Source organism: Corylus avellana, chromosome ca1 (assembly GCF_901000735.1).
Source record: "Corylus avellana chromosome ca1, CavTom2PMs-1.0".
NCBI classification, from domain to species: Eukaryota; Viridiplantae; Streptophyta; class Magnoliopsida; order Fagales; family Betulaceae; genus Corylus; species Corylus avellana.
The window spans coordinates 41,535,438-41,559,210 of record NC_081541.1 but is presented as its reverse complement, the minus strand read 5'-3'; the positions used below and the strand labels follow the sequence as shown (position 1 = coordinate 41,559,210).

At 34.3% G+C, this 23,773-nt stretch overlaps 2 protein-coding genes across 3 annotated transcripts; one reads left to right on the top strand and one right to left on the bottom strand.

Moving 5' to 3' along the window:
• Window positions 1-9,674: 9,674 nt before the first annotated feature.
• Window positions 9,675-14,300, top strand: LOC132190342 (uncharacterized). Of its 2 annotated transcripts, XM_059605315.1 has the most exons (14): window positions 9,675-9,728; window positions 9,931-10,030; window positions 10,363-10,484; window positions 10,738-10,810; window positions 10,932-11,006; window positions 11,097-11,207; window positions 11,358-11,400; window positions 11,925-12,021; window positions 12,564-12,666; window positions 12,747-12,842; window positions 12,993-13,025; window positions 13,178-13,277; window positions 13,838-13,922; window positions 14,029-14,300. In XM_059605315.1, exons 2-14 carry the CDS (start codon window positions 9,941-9,943, stop codon window positions 14,153-14,155), a joined length of 1,155 nt encoding a protein of 384 aa, XP_059461298.1. In that variant the 5' UTR covers window positions 9,675-9,728; window positions 9,931-9,940; the 3' UTR covers window positions 14,156-14,300. The 2 variants fall into 2 exon arrangements, with proteins under 2 accessions (XP_059461298.1, XP_059461289.1); XM_059605306.1 differs by lacking the exon at window positions 9,675-9,728 and having other exon boundaries at window positions 9,745-10,030.
• Window positions 14,301-14,770: 470 nt separating this feature from the next.
• On the bottom strand, window positions 14,771-21,279 carry LOC132167616 (uncharacterized). The gene is made up of 9 exons (XM_059578625.1): window positions 20,918-21,279; window positions 20,235-20,336; window positions 18,277-18,498; window positions 18,023-18,081; window positions 17,822-17,913; window positions 17,590-17,702; window positions 17,125-17,187; window positions 15,882-15,958; window positions 14,771-15,097 (listed from the first exon to the last, which is right to left on the bottom strand). The coding sequence occupies exons 1-9, from the start codon at window positions 21,254-21,256 to the stop codon at window positions 15,085-15,087; spliced, it is 1,080 nt and encodes a 359-aa protein (XP_059434608.1). The 5' UTR covers window positions 21,257-21,279; the 3' UTR covers window positions 14,771-15,084.
• Between the last annotated feature and the right edge of the window lie 2,494 nt (window positions 21,280-23,773).

The following is a 23,773-nucleotide window of genomic DNA, read 5'->3' as shown; positions in this document are numbered from 1 at the left end:
TAATTAGGTCAATCACATTGACTAATTTTATATTTATCTCTAATTTCAAATGCTCAATTTTTATTCTACACCTTGACACCCATCTCGTTAGGTTGATGTGGCGCCCATCAACCATTAAATTTGTTTAATAAAAGCCAATTATTGTCACTTTAATCAAATGAGTTGGAAGTTGAGGATGTAGTATTACTTTTTTAGTAGTGTGTTTGATGTTAAATTTTATTTCTATCAAGACGCTCATAACAAAGGCTCAAGTTTTTTTTTTTTTTTTTCATTTGTTATGGGCTTTTTTAGGAAAAAATTGTCTATTTTGACAAAGAATAATACTATTTATTAGACTGTTATATGATTATCATATAGCTTGATAATGTGACTTTAAAAATTAAACATTAGTGGATCACTTGTAAAAGAAAAACAAAGACTAATCCTTACTGTCACGACATTAGAATTGTATGATCAATTTATAGCAGTCTACTAAATAACCAAATAACATCCTTTCATACAAATTTTGGATATTTTTTCAACGCTGTCATTATGAAATTAAAATTTTATATTAAAAATTAGAAAATAAGAAATTCAGCTTTCTTTGTCGGCCACTCTCATAGATATACCGCCCAAACCTTTTTTCTTTTTATTTGTTTATAACTTTTTAAAGTTATGTAATTTTATAATAATCTTGTCAGGAAAAAGTAAGCTGAAATTTGTATGGATAGAGTTATTTGTTATTTAAAATCCTAAAAAATTATTTTGTTACAAACTCTATCAAACCACATGTACGAATTTAAGAATTTTTTCTTTTTTTAATTCAAAGAAGAAGAAGAAGATTGTAGAATGACAAAATCCACGACAATGGTAAATCTATATAGGCTAGATTTGCCATTGCTTGCAATTTCAAGCAACTCTTGAATAATAATTAATAATAATAATAATAAAATACCAATATACTATTTGAAAATAACAGAGATATCAGCTCTGAAAATGCTATGTAACCCAGCACAAATGGTTGGAGATACAACAACCAATAAGACAGAAGAAAATGTCGGTGTCATCAATCAATACATATGTGGACGTAGAATTTCTCCTTACAATTTTCTTTTTTAGCTCATTAATAAGGAACTCAATGAACAATTGGAGCAACCAAAAAAAAAAGGAGTAGCTTCAATTACATTACTAACTTCATTTTGGCCAATTGTGTATCTCCTCAAGACATAAATCTTGTCACTAACAAAATATAAAATTTGTTAAAATATTAATTAAATAATTAAATATATTATTTTTTAATAGTAATTAAATAATTAAAAAATCTATGTAGCATGATCGTTCAGCCAAAAAATCAATCTTTATACACCAAATACTATTGGGGACAACGCCATATAGGCTTTTGGGGATGGGGGATGGTTCCCCTTATCCCTCTAAAGCTTTATGTGTCAATTTTCATGCACTAAGTGTTATGGAAGACCACGCGACATAGAATTTGAAGATGGTGATGAGAGAATAGGGGATGATATGTAACATTAAATTACTTCAATTAATAATTTAGCAAGGATATTGTAAATTGCATAATGGGTATATGCAGTTTTCTAAAAAAAGATAATAATTGTACAAGTAATTCTATTAATCAGTTATCATCCTCTAAAGCCTATATAGCGTTGTTCCCCAACTGAAAAACAATAACCGTCAAATGATATAAGGGATCACGGCACATTGACTTTGGGATAGGAGGATCATCTCTCCTATCTCTCTTAAGCCTATGTGGCATAATTTCCTAAACAAAAATCAATTTTTTTACACCAAATGTTATAAAGACGCACAATAAAACTGTTATCTTACATACCACCAAAGGCAAACTTGTGGCTTATGCATTGAGAAAGAGGACCTAAAGGAAGTAATATGTACCAAACTTTTAGAGTAGCCTTTGGCTTGCAATGAAAAGAGCTAGCATAATAAATTAATAATGCAATATATATATATATATATATATATATATATATATTTTATTTGTTGGGTTCTTTTTTATTTGTTGGGTTAATATTAAATGATTATCTTAATATAGTACTTTATTTATTTATTTATATTTATTTGTGGGTAATTGTCCTAGTTGTAGGACATATGAGTGTGTGCATCTACCCCTAGTGGGGCATAGAACTTAGCATGATGATTCGAAAATAAGGGAGTTGGTCGGCATATATATGATTAGATCCCCCACGTGCATTGCTAGCTGTCCCACGTGTTCTCCTCCAATCATGGGATCCCATCTCGCGTCCGTACGAGGCTCTCCCCCGCACGTGAGAGATTCAAACATGCATTAGCATTACACTTCCTAAAAACGGATAATCTATACAGCTCAATTAATCCACTTTAATCGACATTATCATGGGAGTCTACGAAGGAGATCCTAACAACGAGAGACACAGATTTACATTCAAAGATATTATAAGATTACTTTTTCTTTTGAACAAAAGAAGAGAGAATCCAATTTTATGAACTACTTTTTCATAATAATTAATGGGAGTTTCTAATAATAGTATTAGAATTTAGAAAAACATTACTTTATTGGAACCTACTAGTTTATATGTGTGTTACGAATATTACAACTTGAGTAATGGTCTGTTTTGGATTTGTGATTTAAAAATATGATTTTTAAAAACATCGTAAAGGGTTTGGTAAAATCGCGGTTTAACTTTTAAAATCCCAGTTTAACCTTTAGAATTGTGTGTTTTCAAAAAAACACCTTATTACCTACGATTTGAAGACATAAGTTTTTGTGTTTTCAAATCCCAAACTTTTGAAAACCCTAAAAACCCTTTTTATCTATGAAATTGTAATGTGAAACGCACCCTGATTCTAACTACTCATCTTTCATATCACTCTCATAGTTTTAGGTTGATGTAGCAGTGTTCATCGACTTTTGAATTTTTATTCTTTTTTTAATTTTAATAAAGATTGATCGTAGAGTTGATGTGTACCGCTATATCATCCCAGTGATATAAAAGTGATATAAGAGATGTGTATGTATAGTAATATAGCATTATTCTTACAACTTTTATTACAAGTCTCCTACAAATTAAGGTGTTTATCTACATTATATTTATTACCTCAGGTGCTAAAACATGATCACCGACAAATTATTAAGAGAGTTTGTGAGAGAATTAAAGTAGACGGATGTTTGTCCTTCATGGTCACACAATTCCTCCAACAAAAGTAGTATAATTTGTCATGTTGTCCCCGCGGAAGGATGTAGAAAAAAAGTCATGAGACGCTATGATTTGTTCAAAAGAAAAGAGAAGAAGAGATAATGACGTTGGTCATGATGGTTCCTGTAAAGAAATTATACAACGTTGGAAGATTATTATGTTACATAGGTATATCCTGTCTTTTCCCTTTTGTTTGGTTGTTATCATTATTACTTTCTATATTGTTCTCACTTAATTAATATTGGGATCAAGATTTAGTTAACATAAAGAGAAACTTTCATGCTTTACAAACTTTATAATGTGTATTCGATGTATCAGTTCCTTTTAATTCTCTCTATCCTTAGGGTTTTTCGTTAATTCAAATGGCTAATAAGTAAAATGTTTCATATTGTTCTGTAAATTTTTTTAAAAAATACAAATATACCCTTAATTGACAAATTTAATGTTTTTTTTTTTTTAAAAAAAAAGGAAAAAAAAAAACTTAAAAGGGGGCTGATGATTGACCCACGGCACACATGCAACTATGGGTCAAATGGTTTTTTTTTTTTTTTTTTTGAATAAACGGATCATTTTGGTTATTTTTGTTTCTTTCATTAGGATTAAGGAGCTGACACATTGCAAATTTTAATACTTTATGATAATTTAGGAAATAAGTGAAGTTTTTCTTAAATTAAAGTAATTAGTTTATATCTTTATAAGTTAACTACTTCTTTATATATATATATATAGGTAAAAATGGCTTAATTATTGTTACTAGTAAAAATGGGAAGTCCTTGTGTTGCACCCCTCATTTTACTTTACTTATCAAAAATTATTTTTACTAGTAAAAATGGCCTTGACTTATATTCATCGTAAGTTTAAAACATTAAAAAGTTCCCATCTTTTATCCTAGACCATATATGCCTTCCGTATCCTTTACAGAGTTATTCTTTTCATAATCATATCACAAACATTTCATTTAAAGCTTCCCCTACTAGCTATCTCAAGCCTTTTTGCTTTTCTATACACAGTCAATGAGATTCTATGTATTTTATGGCTTAAAATGGTAGATCGAGGACACCCCAAAGTGAACGACACATGGATGTTGGTGTCTTTGCATCAAAACAGGTGACACAGCTTTAAAGACTTGTTTAAATAAAATTCTCTTAAATTTTGCTCCATTCATATTCCATTAAGAATGGAATGGATCTTATCACATGCTAAAAAAATAAATCCTAAGCAAGCTATATATGACTAAAACGTCTTATTGTCAACAAATATTTAAGAAAAAGTGAAGTGGGTGGAAGGAGATTTCTTTCGACCCAAGTCACGCAATCTAATAAATTAATATATGTCATTAAAGCATGTGATTCTCACGTACCCGTAAAAATCAAAAGTTTTAGAGATATGTCACATATTCTATTAGAAAAATGCTACATTTACCAATTTTTTTTCTTCAAAAGTTGATTTTTAAATAATGTGTAACTATTCAATGAAATCTATTATTTTAAAAAGGGGTAATTACTTTTTTTCCCCATAAACTATAATGTATTTTCACTTTACTCCCATGAACTACCAACTGTGACACCCAACCCCCATGAACTACCATTTTGTGCCAAAAACCTCAATTTCGTCAGTCAAATGCGTTAACTCAGACGATCAAAGTAACAATGTATTGTAATTCATGGGGGCAAAGTGACACTGCATTGTAGTTCATGGGGACAAAGTGATAATGAATTGTAGTTCATGGGAGCAAAATGATGGGTAGATCGTCTAAGTTAACGCATTTGACTGACAAAATGGGCCTTTGACTGACGGAATGGGGGTTTTGGGCACAAAATGGTAGTTCATGGGGTCGGGTGTCACAATTGATAATTCATGGGGGGAAAGTGCCAAGACGTTGTAGTTTTTCAATTTGGCCCCATGAACTACCAACTGTGACACCCGACCCCCATGAACTACTATTTTGTGCCAAAAACCTTCATTCTGTCAGTCAAATGCGTTAACTCAGACAATCAAAGTGACAATATGTTATAGTTCATGGGGGCAAAGTAACACTGCATTGTAGTTCATGGAGGCAAAGTGACATTGCATTGTAGTTCATGGGGACAAAGTGATAATGAATTGTAGTTCATGGGGGCAAAGTGATGGGTAGATCGTCTAAGTTATCGCATTTGACTGATGGAATGGGCTTTTGACTAATGGAATGGGAGTTTTGGGCACAAAATGATAGTTTATGAGGTCGGGTGTTACAGTTGATAGTTCATGAGGTAAAAGTGCCAAGACGTTGTAGTTTTTTACTTTGCCCCCATAAACTACCAACTGTGACACCCGACCCCCATGAACTACTATTTTGTGCCAAAAACCTCAATTCCGTCAGTCAAAGGCGTTAACTCAGACGATTATAGTGACAATGTGTTGTAGTTCATGGGGGTAAAGTGACACTGCATTATAGATCATGGGGGCAAAGTAATACTGCATTGTAGTTTATGGAGGCAAAGTGACATTGCATTGTAGTTCATAGGGACAAAGTGATAATGAATTGTAGTTCATGGGGGCAAAGTGATGGGTAGATCGTCTAAGTTATTGCATTTAACTGACGGAATGGGCCTTTGACTAACATAATGAGAGTTTTTGGCACAAAATGATAGTTCATGGGGTCGGGTGTTACAGTTGATAGTTCATGAGAGGAAAGTGCCAAGACATTGTAGTTTTACTTTGCTCCTATAAACTACCAACTGTGACACCCGATCCCTATGAACTACTATTTTGTGCCAAAAACCTCAATTCCGTCAGTCAAATGCGTTAACTCAGACGATCATAGTGACAATGTGTTGTAGTTCATGGGGGCAAAGTGACACTGCATTATAGTTCATGGGGGCAAAGTGACACTGCATTGTAGTTCATGGGGACAAAGTGATAATGAATTGTAATTCATGGGGGCAAAATGATGGGTAGATCGTTTGAGTTAACGCTTTTGACTGGCGGAATGAGAGTTTTGAGCACAAAATAGTAATTCATGGGGGTCGGGTGTCACAGTTGGTAGTTCATAAGCAAAAAATGTCAAGACGTTGTAGTTGATGGAGAAAATGTAATTACCCATTTTGAAAAATGTGTCATCTTCTTTTGTGGGATGGTAACATATCACTTAAAAACTTGATAAGTTTAGCATTTATTAAAAAAAACATATGAAAATTAAGTGTTTTAAAGACGTACATATTGTACTCATTTTTCATAAATTTTTTAAATGTCTATTTGTGTGTGTATATATATATTTTCTTGGGTAGCATATTTTTCACTTATTTATGCTTATTATATCATATCCTCTTTACAATGCAAGTACAGCAAGACACACCTGTGCCTCACGTGCGGTCAAAGAAACTTTTAGTCAAACCCAGCTCTAATCATTTGGCTCAAAGTCTCATCCCAATTGTCACTTCCCCGTTCCCATAAATAGTCTTCGAAAACGAAGAACCGCAAAATCCACTCCGCGCCGTCCGATCAACTTTCCCACGATCTCATCCCTTGATTAGGGAGAGAATTTTCTTTGGCAACATGCACGTGCATGCGCACGATATATACACCACAATGATATGCCGGTGATTGCACGTGTAGAGGTGAAAGAAAAACTCGAGAATCTTTACAGCTTTTGCTTGGTAAACGTGTGCATGCGACACGTGGGTCCCACTGCATTGCTCGGCCATGATTGCACGTGCGGGTTGTTTTTCTTTTTGGGGTCATGTCACATGTTTACGTTTTCCTTATTCGACTCGATCTGGCTTCTGTTTGGTTCTCGAGAAAGCTAGGCTTGGTCAAATAACACTAATTAAAAAGGATACATGTTTGTAATTATGTCCTGGTTTGTGACACGTCTCATATAGTGGGACGAATGTGGGATTGTTTTGTTTCATTTAAATATTTATCACATTAACGGTCTGATAGATTATATTAAATAGATTCGAATCGAGGGTAGAAATTAAAAATATTGGAAGTACGAGGATAATATTGTTGTTGATGAAAATAGATTTGGATTGTTCAAATTGTATGTAATACGGGCAGCCATATAAAAGGATACGATATATATTTTTTTTTTGAAAAGGAATAGAGTGATTATTATAGATTGTTAAACAACATTAAGCACAACGCTTTATAGAGATTATATCTGAAATACAATATGAAACTTTTTCAATGAAACCTTGTTTCACGATGAGAGATAACGCTTCTTTCGCAAGGCGATGGGCTACTCCATTTAGGTGTGTCATAGCGACTCCAATTCATTCCATCTTTCTTCAGTGCTTGTACTACTAAGAAAGCATTTCCTTCCAGAACTACCTTATAAAATCCAAGTTCATGACATAAATGGGCTGCTCTCAATGCCGCAAGTGCCTCTGCAATATTTGGCTCGGTAATGTGATCTCTTGACGATGACAGAGTTGCCAAAACCTTTCCCATCCCATCTCTAACTATCACATTGACACCTATCTTCATTCTATTTTTGTCCACAGCGGCATCTCAATTTATTTTCACAAAGTTATTATTAGAGGCTTCCCATCTAAAATCATATGTGTTTACCTTAGTGGCAGCTCCATCTTTCCGAGAATTTACTCTTTGATAAGCCTCGAGCGAATTTGCGGCACACCTGACCACTATAATAGCCGGGCTGATCTTATTCCCATGATGACCAAAACCATGCTAGTTTATATAAATATATAATAGTTTATATGTTATCAAGCGGTGAATATGGTGCGATGTCATTTTTAAATTTTAAATAATATGATATTATAAAACAAACTCTTGACGTAAAATACTTCATCTCCATTTCAAAATTATAATATATGGGATTTGAAAAGGTTCACTCCTAAGTAGATTTTACTGTTTGCCAAACAAAAAGAATTTCATGGTTATCGCATTAATAAAAAAATCATTTTTTTTTTTTTTTAGGTACAATATCATCTTCAAAGGCAATCCTCAAATGGTAATATCTAAATAATACCGTATAAGATCAAGATGTAAATAAAAAATGTTTCAATTATGCTCTCTAACATTGTCTAAATACATAGCAAATATGATACGTCTTGATGCACTTATGTTTCGTTTTTCATTTTGGAGATGGTCATCTTTTATATTAGACTCCTTATTTAATTGCCACATAATGAGCCCATAGACTTGTAGTTGTGCAATTGTTGTGTATAGGCACGAGACTCTTAGTCTTTTTAGCCTTTCTAGTGAGTAGACCTTTATGTTATCAGCCCAAGGCCTTTGAGTCTAAGCTCAATTGTTAAATATACATATTGAGTAATGCTACTTACCAATTCTTTTGAAAAAAAAACATATCATATATTATAAGAGTGTACAAGCGAAATGGTTATTAACAACTAACCGTTGTATAACCGCAACGCATAATAGCCTAGACCCAATTACACTAGCGAAAACGGTTAACAACCGATAACCAGTTTATAATATTATTAGGGGTGGGCAAAAGTTCAAAGCCTGTAATACCTGACCCATCTGCCCCGCCCCGTAAAGACTGGATTTTAGTGTTAAAATCGCAGATCCAAGTTGTGTACTTGATTACCTGTTCGAGGTGGTGCGAGTCTTGGGTATAATTTTTTTACCAACCTGGGTACCCGTCCCGCCCCCCTCAGCCCTGCACCCTTTAACCTTAAAACATAAAAAACCCTAAGCCACCGCACACTCGACTTTCTTCTTCTTTTTGTTTTTCCTTCTTTCACTTCTCAAACACCGCACACCTTCACTATCTTCTTCTTCTTCTTTTTTTGGGTTAGAGCAACTATCAGCTAGCTGTCCAGCCTTCAGGTTTCTCTCTCTCTCTCTCTCTCTCTCACCTAAAAAATGCTAAGGAAATAATACCTGCACAACCCGTCTAACCCCGCCCTGCAAAACCCGAGAACCAGTGGATTCTATTTACTGTAGCCGGGTCTCAGGTATAAAAAACCATACCTGCATGTTGCGGGTCGGGTATCCAAAATGACCAATACTCGGCCTGATTTGACTCACACCCACCCCTAAATATTATGCATGAAAACAATAAAACATCTTCAAAACAGTCTAAGATAGAATTCAAAAAGAGGCCTCAAGATGGCTCAAAACATTAAAAGAGACCTGAACAGCCTATTACTTGAGAAATGGTTAGCGGTTTATCTTCAATAACTACATAACTGCTTGTTGCGGTTAACCACTAATCACCTACGCGCAATTGCTTTAACACCCCTATTATATTATAATATTCTAGATTATAGGGTATGGTAAATTATAAAAACATAAAAAATTTTCTCGAAACACTAATAAGAAGAAAAAAAAGATGTCTCATTAAAAATGTTGGTAAAGATTATAAGATTTATTTTTTTATTTTTTTTTATTTTTTAAATTGCAAGCATGTCAAATAGTTTAATGGGCTGGGCGAGAGTGATCCTGGGCCTTCTTCCATGGAGACCATATGGTCCACAAATATCAAGCCCAGCCCAAATTACATTCACAGGTTCATGCTGTGTGAGAGAGAGAGCTAGGGTTTTTCTCTAAAGCCCTAGACTAAACAAGGTTCGATTTCTTCTTCTTCTTCTTCTAAGATTACTTTTTGGAAAAAAAGAAGTTATTTTGGTAATTAGAATTAACGATTTTCTTTGTCAATTCAATTGTGTATGTTCAAAGCTGACAATTAGAGTTGTGTATGTTAGTTAGGGAACACTTAGGGAGAAAAAGGCTTTTAATGCACATAAATTTGGTTCTTTGAATTTCTTAGAGTTTTGAAAATGGGGTCGAAGCGGTCGAGAAAAGCACAAGACAGCGACAGTGATTTCGAAGATTACGACGATGATGGCATGGATAACGACAATCTAAGTGTGAGCAATTTTTATTTATTTTTATTTTATATCAATCATAGTTGGAATTTTACTAATATTGTTATTGGGTTTGTGTTTTTGTTTTTGGGTTAATGTTCTATTTATGATTCTTGTTAAATGATGATTTTTCTAACAATCATCACCGGGATTTGATTGATATTGTTGTTGGGTTTGTGTGTTTGTCTTTGTTTTTGGGTTGATGTTCTATTTATGATTCTTGTTAATTGAAGATATTTTGACAATCATCATTGGATTTTATTAATATTGTAATTGGGTTTCTTTTTGTTTTTGGGTTAAAGTTCTATTTATGATTCTTGTTATTTTTATTTTAGCATGAAGAAGAAGACGATGAAGATGAAGGAGAAGAAGTTGAAGAGGAAGAGGGAGGTAGCGGAGGAGACGCGGAGATCGAAGAGCTTGAGCAAGAGTATAAGGGTCTTCAGCGGCAGGAGATGTGAGACTCTTTTTGTTTGTCACATTGGTTATGCACTTGATTTTGTGTACTGATATAGAAAAATTGATATGAGTTGCTGGATGCGAGTTTTAGATATGATTTTGATATCTTGGAGAACTCATCCATAGTATTGGTGACAAATAGAGGCTCAACTACACAACATGATATATAGACCGGCACTTGATGTCTTACATATAAATGCATATCTGCTTATAAATGTCATCTATTTATTTTGAGTTTTGATTTCATTCAGAGATATTTTAAAGGATTTGAAGCGTCATAAAGATGAAGATGTTCTTAAGGGTCAGGCTGTGAAAAACCAAAAGGTGTGGCTATTGTTTGTGTACTCCGAACCCTAATTCTTTTAATCCAATTGACATGTATTGTTCCCCTTTTTTACGAGTGTTATTAAACAATGGTACACTCCTTTCCCCTTTTTTCCTTAAGGTTATCTGGGACAAATCTCTGGAGTTCAGATTCTTACTTCAGAAAGCATTCTCAAGTTCAAATAGACTACCCCAGGTCTTTTGTGAAAGTTAACTCTGATTTAACTTGATTCTGGCCCTCTATTATATTCAAACATAGCGGCTAAACATGATGGATTGTCTGCAGGGTCCAGTTAGGTCTTCATTCTGTGATTCAGATGAGGGTGTGAATGCAGCATATTCAGACCTGATCACCTCATCTAAGAAGACTTTAGATTCTCTATTGGGACTACAAGAGGTAGGGCTGTTCTAAAAAGTTGTTTTGCCTACCTTGTGTTCATTCAGCTTCAAAAAATGTGACCAACAATTTATTTTGGTTTTGGTTATATAAGTTTTGCTTTGTCACTCTATTTTATCTGTTCCTCTTGTGGTACTTCTGTTGTGACAGGCTTTGCTCGAGAAGAATCCTTCTATTGCTCAATCCACTGATGGTATGCACATGTTTTGTCAGTATTTTATTATTTCATAAGCTTCATACCATAAGCTTTTTGTATTTTGTCAGATTCTTTTTCCTATATCTCAAATTCCTTATTATAATTTCAATCGCTCTCAGTGAGTTATAATCCTTTTACAAATTCAGGAATTTTGAGTTGAGAATTTACCAAATCTACCATATAGTGTGCTTTTCAGTAGTTTCTTCTGCCATTTTGGACTTTTAATCGTTTTTTGTTTTGTACGGGTACTGATATTTCTAATTTCCTTGTTTAACATTAAGCTAATGATAAATGGTGATCTGATTGTAAAACCAGCAATAGCTTGTCAATTCAGCTAAATACTTTGTTATTGAATTAATGTTATTTATTGAGATTGATTTAGTTTCAGGCACAGGAAGATAAACCTGTAGTTCATAAGTTTTATGATTTTTGTGCATGATTACTGTTCAAGAAAGAATTACATATTTGCATGAAAAGTTATTGATATGGCTTGATTATCCTAATATATTTCTCCTCTCAAGGTAATTCTGGAAACTCATCCCAGCATTCAGAAGCTTCTAAGAACTCAAACGTTGAAGGAGATGAAGATTGGTCAGGGGTTTCTCAAATGCATATGAGGTACTATGGTCAGCTTCTAGACTAGCCAACTTTTCCCCTGTTAAATTATTTTCTGTTCTTAAATAGGTTTTTTTGACAAGTAAAGCATTTGGTAAGAAAGTATGTACTGAATATCCCATCCTATGTTATTAAATGCTATGGAGGTTTGTGGACAATTGTGGTGAATTTATTTGTGATGTGTATATATTATTGAAATGATAGTCCTCTGGTACTGGAGCAAAATTGTCTATCAGTTAAAGCAAAATTATTACTTTGGTGTCTTTTTTTTTTTTAAAATTTTAATTAATTAATTAATTATTTTTAAAAAAACTCAATCCACTTCCCTATTTTAATCTTAGTAATGAAGTACTCATACTTCATTGAAAGTAGTGTTTGTATATACACAGCTCATGCTTTGACAACTTCCCTTGCACGCTTTATTGCATTTCAGTTTTGTACGTATAAACCTTTCATCTTTTGCATGCATTAAAAACCTTCTAGTGCGATTAATTTCTTAATGGGAATTTGAGTAAACTGACACTACTCATGTTTGTATCTTATAGAATAGCTTCCTTCAGAGACAAATCAATAGATAAATGGCAGAGGAAGACACAGGTGACAACTGGTGCTGCTGCTATTAAAGGCAAGTTGCAAGCTTTTAATCAGGTTAGGCTCTGTGACTGGACCGACAACATGCCCTATAAGATCTTCAACATGCTCACTAAATTCTCCTTTTCCAATCACAGAATATTAGTCAGCAAGTTGCTGCTTATATGAGAGATCCAAGTAGAATGGTCAAGCAGATGCAAGTGAGGAGATCAACAGTTGGCATATTTGGGAGTGTAAGATTATCTTCTTTATTCATTTGACTGTAAGAGATAATGCATATTTACACTCGCATGAACACGTAGACTAAATTGGACAAGGTATTCATAATATGCTATCCTTTTTGACATTTGTGCATATTCTAATGCCTGGTATATTGATGGCAGGGTCTTGAGGGGGAGGGTAATGCTGGGGGAGAGGTAATCTACTTTTATGCATATACTTGAGTTCATTATATGGTGTTCATTTTAATTTCTAGGATCCCACTTGAAAGTGGACTGAGTAAAATTATTGAAGTTATGATTTTTTCCATCATAATTTGATGTTTATTAAATCCGTTTTCTTTGATTAGGAAGTACAAGCTGATGGTGACCCTGAACTTTTTGATGACTCCGAATTTTACCAGCAATTACTGAAGGAATTCTTTGAGACGATTGACCCAGCATCTTCTGGTAAAATATTTTTTTTGGTGGCAGCTTCTAATTTGTATATCCATGTTTTCTGCATTTGGGATTTAAAAATACCTAATAATTTTGATTGTGCATTTGAATTGTGACATCGAGTTCTTATGTTTTACTTTCTTTTAAAAATCCAAAAGAGAAGAACATTGCAAAAAAATAAAGGAAGAAGATTTTACTTCTATAACTTGAGTCATGCTAGGCATTCTTATAGCATTGCTGCGGATATGAAGATGGATGCATGGGGCATAATTGCCTGAAACTTTACCTTGTCCTCCCATTGAATTCAAGGGAGTTCAGTGACAAGGTCAATATCATTTATTATCTATTTCTATGAATCTTACAATTGGTTTTCTGGAACTGACACTTTATAGTCTAGATGAAAGTAGACTTGCAGCTCACAATTTCTTCGTACTTTTCTGATTGAGCTTGGTTTTTGGGGAACACCAGTTGCATACTTGTCCCATAATTAAAGGAAAAAAAAAAAAAAAGACGATTACTGGCTAGACAATGTGGCTGACTCCTTGATTTTGACACTTCAATACTCTACACAGAAACGGCGTTTTATGCTTTGAAAAGATTGCAAACTAAAAAGAGAAAGATAGTCGATCGGCGTGCATCGAAGAGTCGCAAGATAAGGTAAGTTAATCGTTCATTCCCCCACAAAAATTTTTTGTACTTTGGTAAACTTAATACATATCTGAATATATTTGTCATATTTTTCTCCTGTGTTATGATTTTACAGGTATCAAGTTCATGAAAAGATTGTCAATTTCATGGCTCCTCGGCCGAGTGAGCTTCCTCCTATGGCTCCTAAATTATTTGAGAATTTGTTTGGGTTAAAGACCCAAAGACCAGCTTCTGTATCCTAGTACTCGTGCAAAGTTGAGCAAGCCACAAGGTCTTATCAAGTCGCAGGCTTTGCAATTTTGTAATATTAGTTGACATAATTGTTTGTTTTTATATTGTTGACTTGACGCTTGATATATGTGATATCAATGGTTTCCATTTTTTTTTTATTGGTGCAAGCAAAATACTAGGATTTGTACTTTAGACTTTAAACCTTGCTGTGGGTTTTTAGGCTGCTGCAATACTTCATGGTGACACTGAAATGTGAAAAAGCTCAAAAGAATAATTTTTTTTTTTAAAAAATCTTAGGTTCTGAAGTTGTCTCACATCCATACGAGAGAAGTGCAAAAAGGCAATGAAACCCATTTCCAAAACCATCCTCGAAACAACCTTGAACATGCTTGGAACCTTGTTTGATAATAGAGAAATTCTCAAAGATTCTTGTAGATGCTTGACAAGATCATTTGAGTTTTCCAATTGAAACACAACTTTTTTTAAAGACATGTCAACATTAACATTATGTATCTTGTTAGATACATTAACTTTAAATCTTAACCATGAAATGGAGAGATCCAATCCCCCAAGCCCATCGGTCAAGCGGACAAAGAAACTTTGACTCACCAAGAAAATCCATCAAGTAGCACAAAGCATTGCATGTGAAATGTGCTTAGTATTAATCAAACACAACTAAAATTATAGTCTATAACGTGTCATTGGAGTCGAGTCATCACACATCAACCACATTCCTATGCACACCCTACATTGTCGAATGAAAACACCTTGATATTCAACTCTCTTTTATAGCCAACCATCACTTGTTGCATCGAAAGATAATAAGCCACCAAAACTGATGAAGACTAATGAAACACTAGACAGTTGGGATTCAATCAGGAACAGAAATTAAGATTGCTATTTGAACAACAGGCAAGACATCTTTGATGTTCCATCTTCATCAACTCTGCAAACTGAGAAAACAGGTTTATTAGCTTTTTCAATGCACCCAAGGAACGAGGTCAGTCAAAAAAAAACATGGTTTTTTCAGACATGCATCTTTTCTTCATTATGTTAATTCCTTTATAAATATCCTCCACAAAAATTTGAAATACCATAACCAAATCGTGACTCACGGAGCCATATAATACCTGATCAGCAATATACCAAGAAACGATCCTCTCCATTTCATGTTAAGAATTTAAAATTTGTGCATCTAATGGTATGTATAAAGTCAATGTTTATACGTCTTTTAAAAAATTTAAATAATGTCAAATTATGTAAACCATTAGATGTACCAGCTTTAAATTTTGACTATGAAATGGATATTATCTATTTCATTTGAAATGAAGAATATACTACCCAAAATTACACCTAGTACACAGCAAACCTTTAAATTACATGACAAGACATAACATCCACCATATCCACAGAGAAAAAGAGACCAACATCATTGTTAGTCTACAGCTACACCTTGTATCAATGTTGGAAGACATCATCCAAATTTTTATCTCATATTCCAGATTTTCAGAGGTTGCCTCACTAATCTTGTGATTGCATCAACCTAGTCTGCGTTACACAGGTTTATAATTGTCCCATCAAGAGCTACAAGAGTCTAGAAGTGGAAAATCAACAAATGAAAAAAGACCAGCTCTTTAGCTACTACCTACATACCCAACGCCTTAAATTATGTCATATGCTATTACACCTAACAACCAAATGGAAGAAAAAGTAGCTTTTGAAAGGCAGGATATTTACGCTGACTGTTGAGCGCTGGCTTGTTGTATCAACTGAGAATATATGTACTCGTCTACCCTCTGCTTTGCCAATGCTACCTGTTAAGCATCCAAAAGTTTCAAAAAAAAAAAAAAAAAAAAACAAATTGAGAACCTAGATTATACATATCCATATTCTATATGAAAAAGAAAAAAAAAATCATTCAGCATCTTCATTTCTAGGGAAAAAAGAAAGCCCACTCTCTTTTTTCCCCAAGATATCAATATTAGCTATTTCCCACAATATAATCAACATTTATGTATTTCACGCAACATTTTTTAATATAATTAGAATATAATCAAGCAATTATACTACAAGAATCTCTTACTCAACAATAGAACACTTAAACCAACAATGAAAGTTCTTAGTGGTCTATTTGCCCCCTTAATAACAACTGCAAAGACATCCTCTTGCAACTCAAACTATTATCAAATAACACAATGAAAAGGGAATAATTTTCTGAACCTTTCTTAGTCCTTGAGAAAATGGATTATCCTTCTGCATGGTTTCCACTTTTTATCTTCTAATAGGATATGAAAAAGAAATCATAATTCATATGAGAAGGGGAACCCCTTCAACATAAGAAACCGTGTGGGTGAGAGGAGATTAAATTCTTTCGTCAGATATCTTTCATTACTTACTATCTTAAAATATCTCTCTTTTTCCACAGCAGAAAATCTAGTTCTTAAGGGGGGTTTGAGACAAAGAAAGACATAAACTTGGGATCATGTGCAATTAAAATAATATAATAAGGAACCAATCAATTAGTAGATAAGAAAAACTGTCTGAAGAATTTTTCAAATTGGAGGGTAGATGGGCCCTCCTTTGGAGCTAAGGCTTTTTGTCCCCTCCACATGGTTCAGCTATGACTTTGACTTCGCCAGTGAGCCTGGCACCAGGAAATTGTTTGCACCCAAGGAAATTCGAACTTTAGACTTGATGATGATGCCACCAAAACCCTTATACCACTTGAGCCAACTCCTTAGGGTTTCCTTTGCCTATGGCTACCAGTAAGCATAGGAAGTGGCTGCACCATTAGGAAGCCCAGGCCCCAACACATGCTGTACATAATGATAGGATGCCTTCGACATTGTAGTTTTTTTTTTTTTGTTTTGTTTGTTTTTGGATCACCTTTTCTGATGGTATTAGGTAGAGTACCTAAGAATTCTAGAGGATTCTGATTTGCGTTAACTAGTAATTATCATATCCAAAAAGAATGGATTACCTGTTGCGCGCTACCACCAAATTGAATTTGTCTATGTTTTTGTTCACCTTTCCCACCATAAACCTGCAAAAATAGAAAACCCTAAATGTTGAAACAAATGCAAAAGTCCTCTATTAAGTTAAGAAGAAGAATACAGAAAAAATAAAGCTACATTATATGTAAGCACATCTCATACAACACTAGCAATATGTAATCATGAACTATTCCATATACTAAAAATTGATTTGTAATGGTTGGAATTGGGTAAACCTCAAAACTTGAAACCAATAAATAACAAAAGGTCCTCAAATCAAGTAGAGATATTTTCATCAGCCAAGATTTGGTTTGAAGCAATCGTTAATAGGTCTTTAACAGAAACAGCAAGCAGTAACTTGTTGCTCTTGCACATTCCTAACAGATCTATGGACAATGTGCAGCTTAAGGATTTTAAAAGCTCACAACCTTAAGAATTTAAGATCTGCCTACCTTGATCATTGCTCCAGACTCATTTCTGATCCTTGATATGTTGGAGCCGCACCTGCCGATCAACCCACCAACCAGTGTTTCCGATATCATCATCTCAAAGGTTACATAATCAGCTGCAAGATTGGTTGTCCTAAAGATGATGTCGTTATGTCAAGATATTAAAAACTTCGATAGAAATGCAAGCATGGCAGTTGAACCACAAAGTCATTTGATATGGAAAAATATTAATAACCTGAAGTTGGGTCCACAACTGGTTGGGGTGGTCTGACTGCAGCATAATTGTATGCTGGGCTAATAGAAATCACTTGTCGTGGTGGGTTTTCCCTAAATTACATGGAATTGATAATGATTATACAAATTAATTTCCAAAAAAAAGCACTCTGAATAAAAGTCTAAAAGATGAAGTACTGCTGATCAGAATTCAGTGTAAGACCTTAGTTGAGAACCAATCTCCTCCAAAGCCTTCAATACCGCAGGAACATCACCTGATATCTGAATTTAACATGAATCTTAATCATTATTTGTGATTAGCAGTTGAAAGAAACAATCAAGGCATAACTAGGCATGAATAAGATAAAGCAAATTATAATCTCATTGTCGGAACAAAATTAAACAACAGATTACTTTGATTTTAGCACTAGGTGCATCATTTTAGTTCTGTTCAACATTAACAGCAGACAAGCTCACCTGAACTACCCGATCAGATTCATGAGCAGATGCACACAAAGGCAACTGATTCTGAGCAAGAACTGAAATAGTAGCACCACACGAATTCCTCAATTTTTCAATGTTTTGACCAGACATCCCAATCAAACAACCTGCTTGGGACCCAGCAATCAAAAGCCTTATTGTATTGGCAGCCACATGTCCTGCAGCAACTTTCGTCTCTGTACTGCTACTATCATCTTCCTGTTACAAGGAAAATCATTTATTTCATCAGAGCCAGCACAGTATCAAAAAGGTTTTGACAGACAGATTTTTGATAAGTTACAAAACCCAAGCCCACAGGTCTTCCAGCTATTAACTTAACAACAGTGGCTGTGGACACAGCAAGTACAAACAACGAAAGCTACTTCCTGAAAAATAAGATGCTTCTCTATTTAAGATAAGACAAGGTCCAAACACTTTCATTCATTATCCCATGTGAACATAAATCCAAGGGCTGCTGGAATGCGATGGATGCTATTCAAGAATTTATTATTTTTTTTGGAAAAATAATTCAATCTTTTTAGAAAGCGCATATGTGACACCCCAAAAAGTTAGTCTTAAATTGAAAAGACGAACTTTCCACATGGAATAGATGGATTATAAAGGAGCTCATGAGTTCTAAGTCCCATATTGGTTCCTTATTAGGTACGGACTTCATAAGTGATTCTTGGGAGCTCCAATTGCAACTTGATTAGTCATTTTGAAGTAATTGTGCATATATGGTTAGCACTTTTCATGGGTCATTACAACAGAAGGGTAACCCAAGTACACAAAGAGAGACTATTCAAGAATATACTCATCCATCAATTTGGAAATCATCTGTTGAGACAACCCAGGAGTCCAGATCAATTTGTAACATAAAACCCAATTGTGTCTCTATAAATATAAGTTCATGCTCAATTTACTTTCAACATACTCGACTTTTTATGAAAACTCCAAATAGTAGTATAAAAAGTTCTTAATGGACTATTACCTAATGGATTTGAAGTTTCCTTCCTATTATTATGATTATACATATGCACCCCTAAGTACACATGGAGGATACAAAAGAAACCACCTAGTTAGTAGGAGCGCGAGCGCGAGCACACACATACACACATATATATTAAGGAACTTTACGCAAACCACAGGGAAACAAGCATCACACCAGCGCACACACACACATATATATTCAGGACTTTACGCAAACATCAGGGAAACAAGGATCACACCAGCAAATAAAGAGTTCTGACATAGCAAGAATCCAGGAACAAGAAAGTGGTTGGTTGTTGCCTACTACAAGAGAGTCTTGGATCTAAGTGCTTCAAACCTTCGCTATTAGTTTGCAGAAAGAGAGTTCCATAAATCCTGCTAAGAAAAACACCATTGATGATATACGCATTCACATCAATGCAGTCGGATCCAGATCTACATGATTTGTGAGTGATTACATGCACCAAAGTGAATACACCACTTTGGAGACTGACTGGCTGGCCACCTAAGTGAGATCGCAGTATCCATTGGTCCACCAGATTTAGTGTTTGTGATACATGCTTAAGCTCCTTATACCATGGTTCATGAATTCTATTCCAACAATTTTTGGTAGCTGAGATTACGTCTAGAATAAGAATCTAACTAAAACCACTTTCCCAGTGATAACACAGAAAATTGTTCATTGGTAAAACCCATGTCAATAACTAAATAAATTAAGGAGCCACGTACGAAAAGGCTAGAAAAATACTTAACCACATCAAACTCTATGCACATTATCGAGAAAGGAAAATCACATAATACATCTTATGGAAAAGCACTCCCATGCATCAATCTCAAATAAAATTGAAGGCGGAGACAATAATTACAGAAAATGTTAAGAACCCACCACATAATTGCAATTAATACAGTTAAAACAATGTTTTGGATAAAGCTTATTCAAGTTGAGTCACCACAAAACACATCACCTTTAGTATTAGACTGGCGATTTGCTGGAGTGCATTCTCCGCATCAGAAACTGTGTTGTCACTGTCTTTAGAACTTATAATAATTACACGCTCCTCATGTCGCTGCAAAACATAATACAGATTAAATGCCGCGGCCACCGGTCAACAAGTAGAATTAGTCTAATCATCTCATTTGGTTGTTTAATACTCTCCCTTCAATTCCAAAATAATAATAATAATAATAATAATAATAATAATAATAATAAGACATTTTTAGCAGTTCCACAGCTAAGCGAGTGGCTAATGTTGCATTTTTCACGTTCTCCGTCAACCTTATGAAACATAATGGTACTACTGTTGAGAATAACAACTATAAGCAATAGAACATTAAAAAAAATGCTACAAAACATAAATGATCACAAATAGCCATGCTTTTCCAAAATGCCATACCACAAACTAGAGTCTCCAAATAGCCAGGTAAAGGTGTTTAACCTCTATCAAAATCTCAACATTTCCAAAAAAATTCACCACAAAACAATAATTCTAGATTAAAATTGTGATCTTTCCATTCAATTTATACACCATATACAAACCATTATTGTTTTCAACTTTTTTTTTTTCTCTAATTCCCTCAGAACCCTAACCTGAACACACTAAAAATTCAAAAAACATAAGTAACAAAAATAAGAAGAACCAAAGCTTACAGCGATAGCATCGGCGATTTTGATAGTGGCTTTGGAGTCTTCGCGAATCTTCTGGATTCGGCAGCCTTCCTTGCCGATAACCTTTCCGATCTGCCTCGAAGGCACCACCACTCTGAATAGCACGTCCTGCGCCAACTTCGCCCGCCGCTTCGCCGCCGACTCCTCCCCCGCCGCCACCGCCCAGGGAAGCTCTTCCTCTCGGCGACGCTTCAGTGCTGAGGACTGTCCGGGTTCGGATCCAAGTACGGGCACAGGTACAGGTACGGGTACCGATACGGGTACCGGTACGGTAGGGTACACCATGTGGTGGTTCATAGGGATTTGGCCTGGTTGAGCCATTGTTAGGTGTGTTTGACGAGAAACAAAAAGAGGCTTCGAAGAAGAGTAGGCGACCGAAATTTGTAAAGCTTTTGATTCGAGTGAATTGACGGGTGTGCCCTCATCAATTACCCACCCGAAAATGCTGCATTCACTTTGATCAAGTGCACATTAGTAAAACTCAATATTTAATCCAAAATTTAATAATTTAATTGTGATATTTACGGTCACTTTAGGAAGAAAACACATTTTCTTTTTTCTTTTTATCTAATTGAATACGGAAAAAGAGTTACAAGAGAGGCTTGTTTCCACTTTTGATCCAAAAGGAAAAGAGAGCGGAAGGAAGATTCTAAAATCTAGAAAAGAGTGGGTTTCTTAACAACAGCCCAAAACAAAATAAGCACTTAAAAGTACATGTAGCATGGCTGTTATCCGTCCCCAATGGGTCGGTCACGTTAGGAAGAAAACACATTTTCTTTTTTTCTAATTGAATACGGGAAACGAGTTACAAGAGATGCTTGTTTCCACTTCTGATCCAAAAGAAAAAGAGAGCGGAAGGAAGATTCTAAAATCTAGAAAAGAGTGAGTTTCTTAACAATAGCCCAAAACGAAATAAGCACTTAAAAGTGCATGTAGCATGGCTGTTATCCGTCCCCAATGGATAACTCAATTGGCTAAAGACCATGCCTCATGAAACAGAGGTCACTAGTTTGAATCTCCCATCCCCCTGGTGTGTGGACATGTCAAAAAAAAAAAAAAAAGGTTCTTATCCAATACATGCACACATGAAATTAATAAGAGTAATGTTATTTTTCACACACATTTATCACTCATTTTACATTGATTGATATTACGTATTTTAAGTGCTTTCGTATGTTAGTCACTTAAAAAAAGAAAAAAGAAAAAAGAAGTCACTTAAAACATGTTATATATACAATGAATGTGGTAAATGAGCTTAAAATAATAAGTATAATTAAAATGGTCTTCAATGATTATGGACATAAATTTCCCCCCTCCTGCCAAATTTGTAAGTTTGCAATGTATATCTTAAAATGTGAAAAGTATACGAGTTTTTAATAGTATTAGGTATTAAAAATATGAAAGGACTCTTCGAAGTTTAAGGAGAGTGAAATTATTGTAAGAACTATTGAAAATTACATTATGTGAAAAGAGTAAAAAATAAGAACCAAAAAATCATGTACATATGAAAAAAAAAAATAATGATAATGAAAATGATAAGAATCGTGAGAGTCATACAATAATTATAATAATTGTCTGACTTTTTTCATTGGTTTTGTTTATATCATTTTTATGCCCGTTTGCATGCATGAAAGACTTCGAAAACCCTACAAAGTTGAAACTCCCCCCCAATTATTATTATTATTATTATTATTATTCTATCTTGTTGAAATTGTAACGTTTGAGATTAAGGGATAAAGTGTTCCTCACATGATTCACTTTGATAAACCATATCAATCAAATCGAAAACGAATGAGCTTGGGTTTCTTAGACCAACAAATTTGCTAATTGGTTTCTAAAATTTGAATTATTGAACCAAGTATGTTGGAGTTCGATTTGAGAAGTTTCACAGCTCAATAAAATCAAGTTGATTGATTTTTGCTTAATATATGTTAAAAAAAAATTGAATAAATAAAATTTATTATGCAAATAAAAAATACAATATCAATCAAGACAACATAAGAGCACTTCAATATGCTGGAAACTCTACTATATATTAGACACACACAAAGGCCAGCCCTTCTAGACACTTGGACAAAACCAAGAGCTAGACCCCACTCGTTTTAGGACTCTTCTAACTCCTACTTATTCATCAAAAAAAAAAAAAAAAACTACTTATGCTTTGTTTTACACAAACATCCTAATTCCGACAAATATCTCACAAAGTTGATATGATATGGTTTAATAATCTTTGAATCCGTTGTTTTGTCCGGTTTTAGGTTTTAGAGTAGATTTTTGGTCCCATAGAAACTTCGAACATTAGGGTTTTTGGAGAGAACCTTCTTGGAGAGTTCGATGTTGATTTTTAGGATTATCTCTACGATCAAGGTGAGTGAACCTCATATGAATGCCTTTATCTATCTTTTATTCCCATATTATTTTGATATATGAAACATCCATGCTCTCTTCTTGCACGGACTTATTTTTATAACGACGTGAACTAAAAATTTTACGCACATGACATACGGATAAAAGAATAAAATGGAAAAGGTAAAAAAATTCATGCAAGTATTTTATCATTGCACGCATGTAAAAGATAGAGAATAATTAGATCATATGACATGATTGCAAGTCATGAGCTAACATTATACTAACATAACTCATATGATGGATCATTTTGTTACATTCGCAAACCACAAAGATTGACAAGTTCATTTTGAGATGACAAGGATAATTTATTGGTTACCAGGTCAAGCCACATAAACCAATTCAACAATTTTCCTTTAAATATAATGTTACATATAAATATTGATTCGTACATTACATATTGTTCAGTAATAATAACATGTATTTATATAC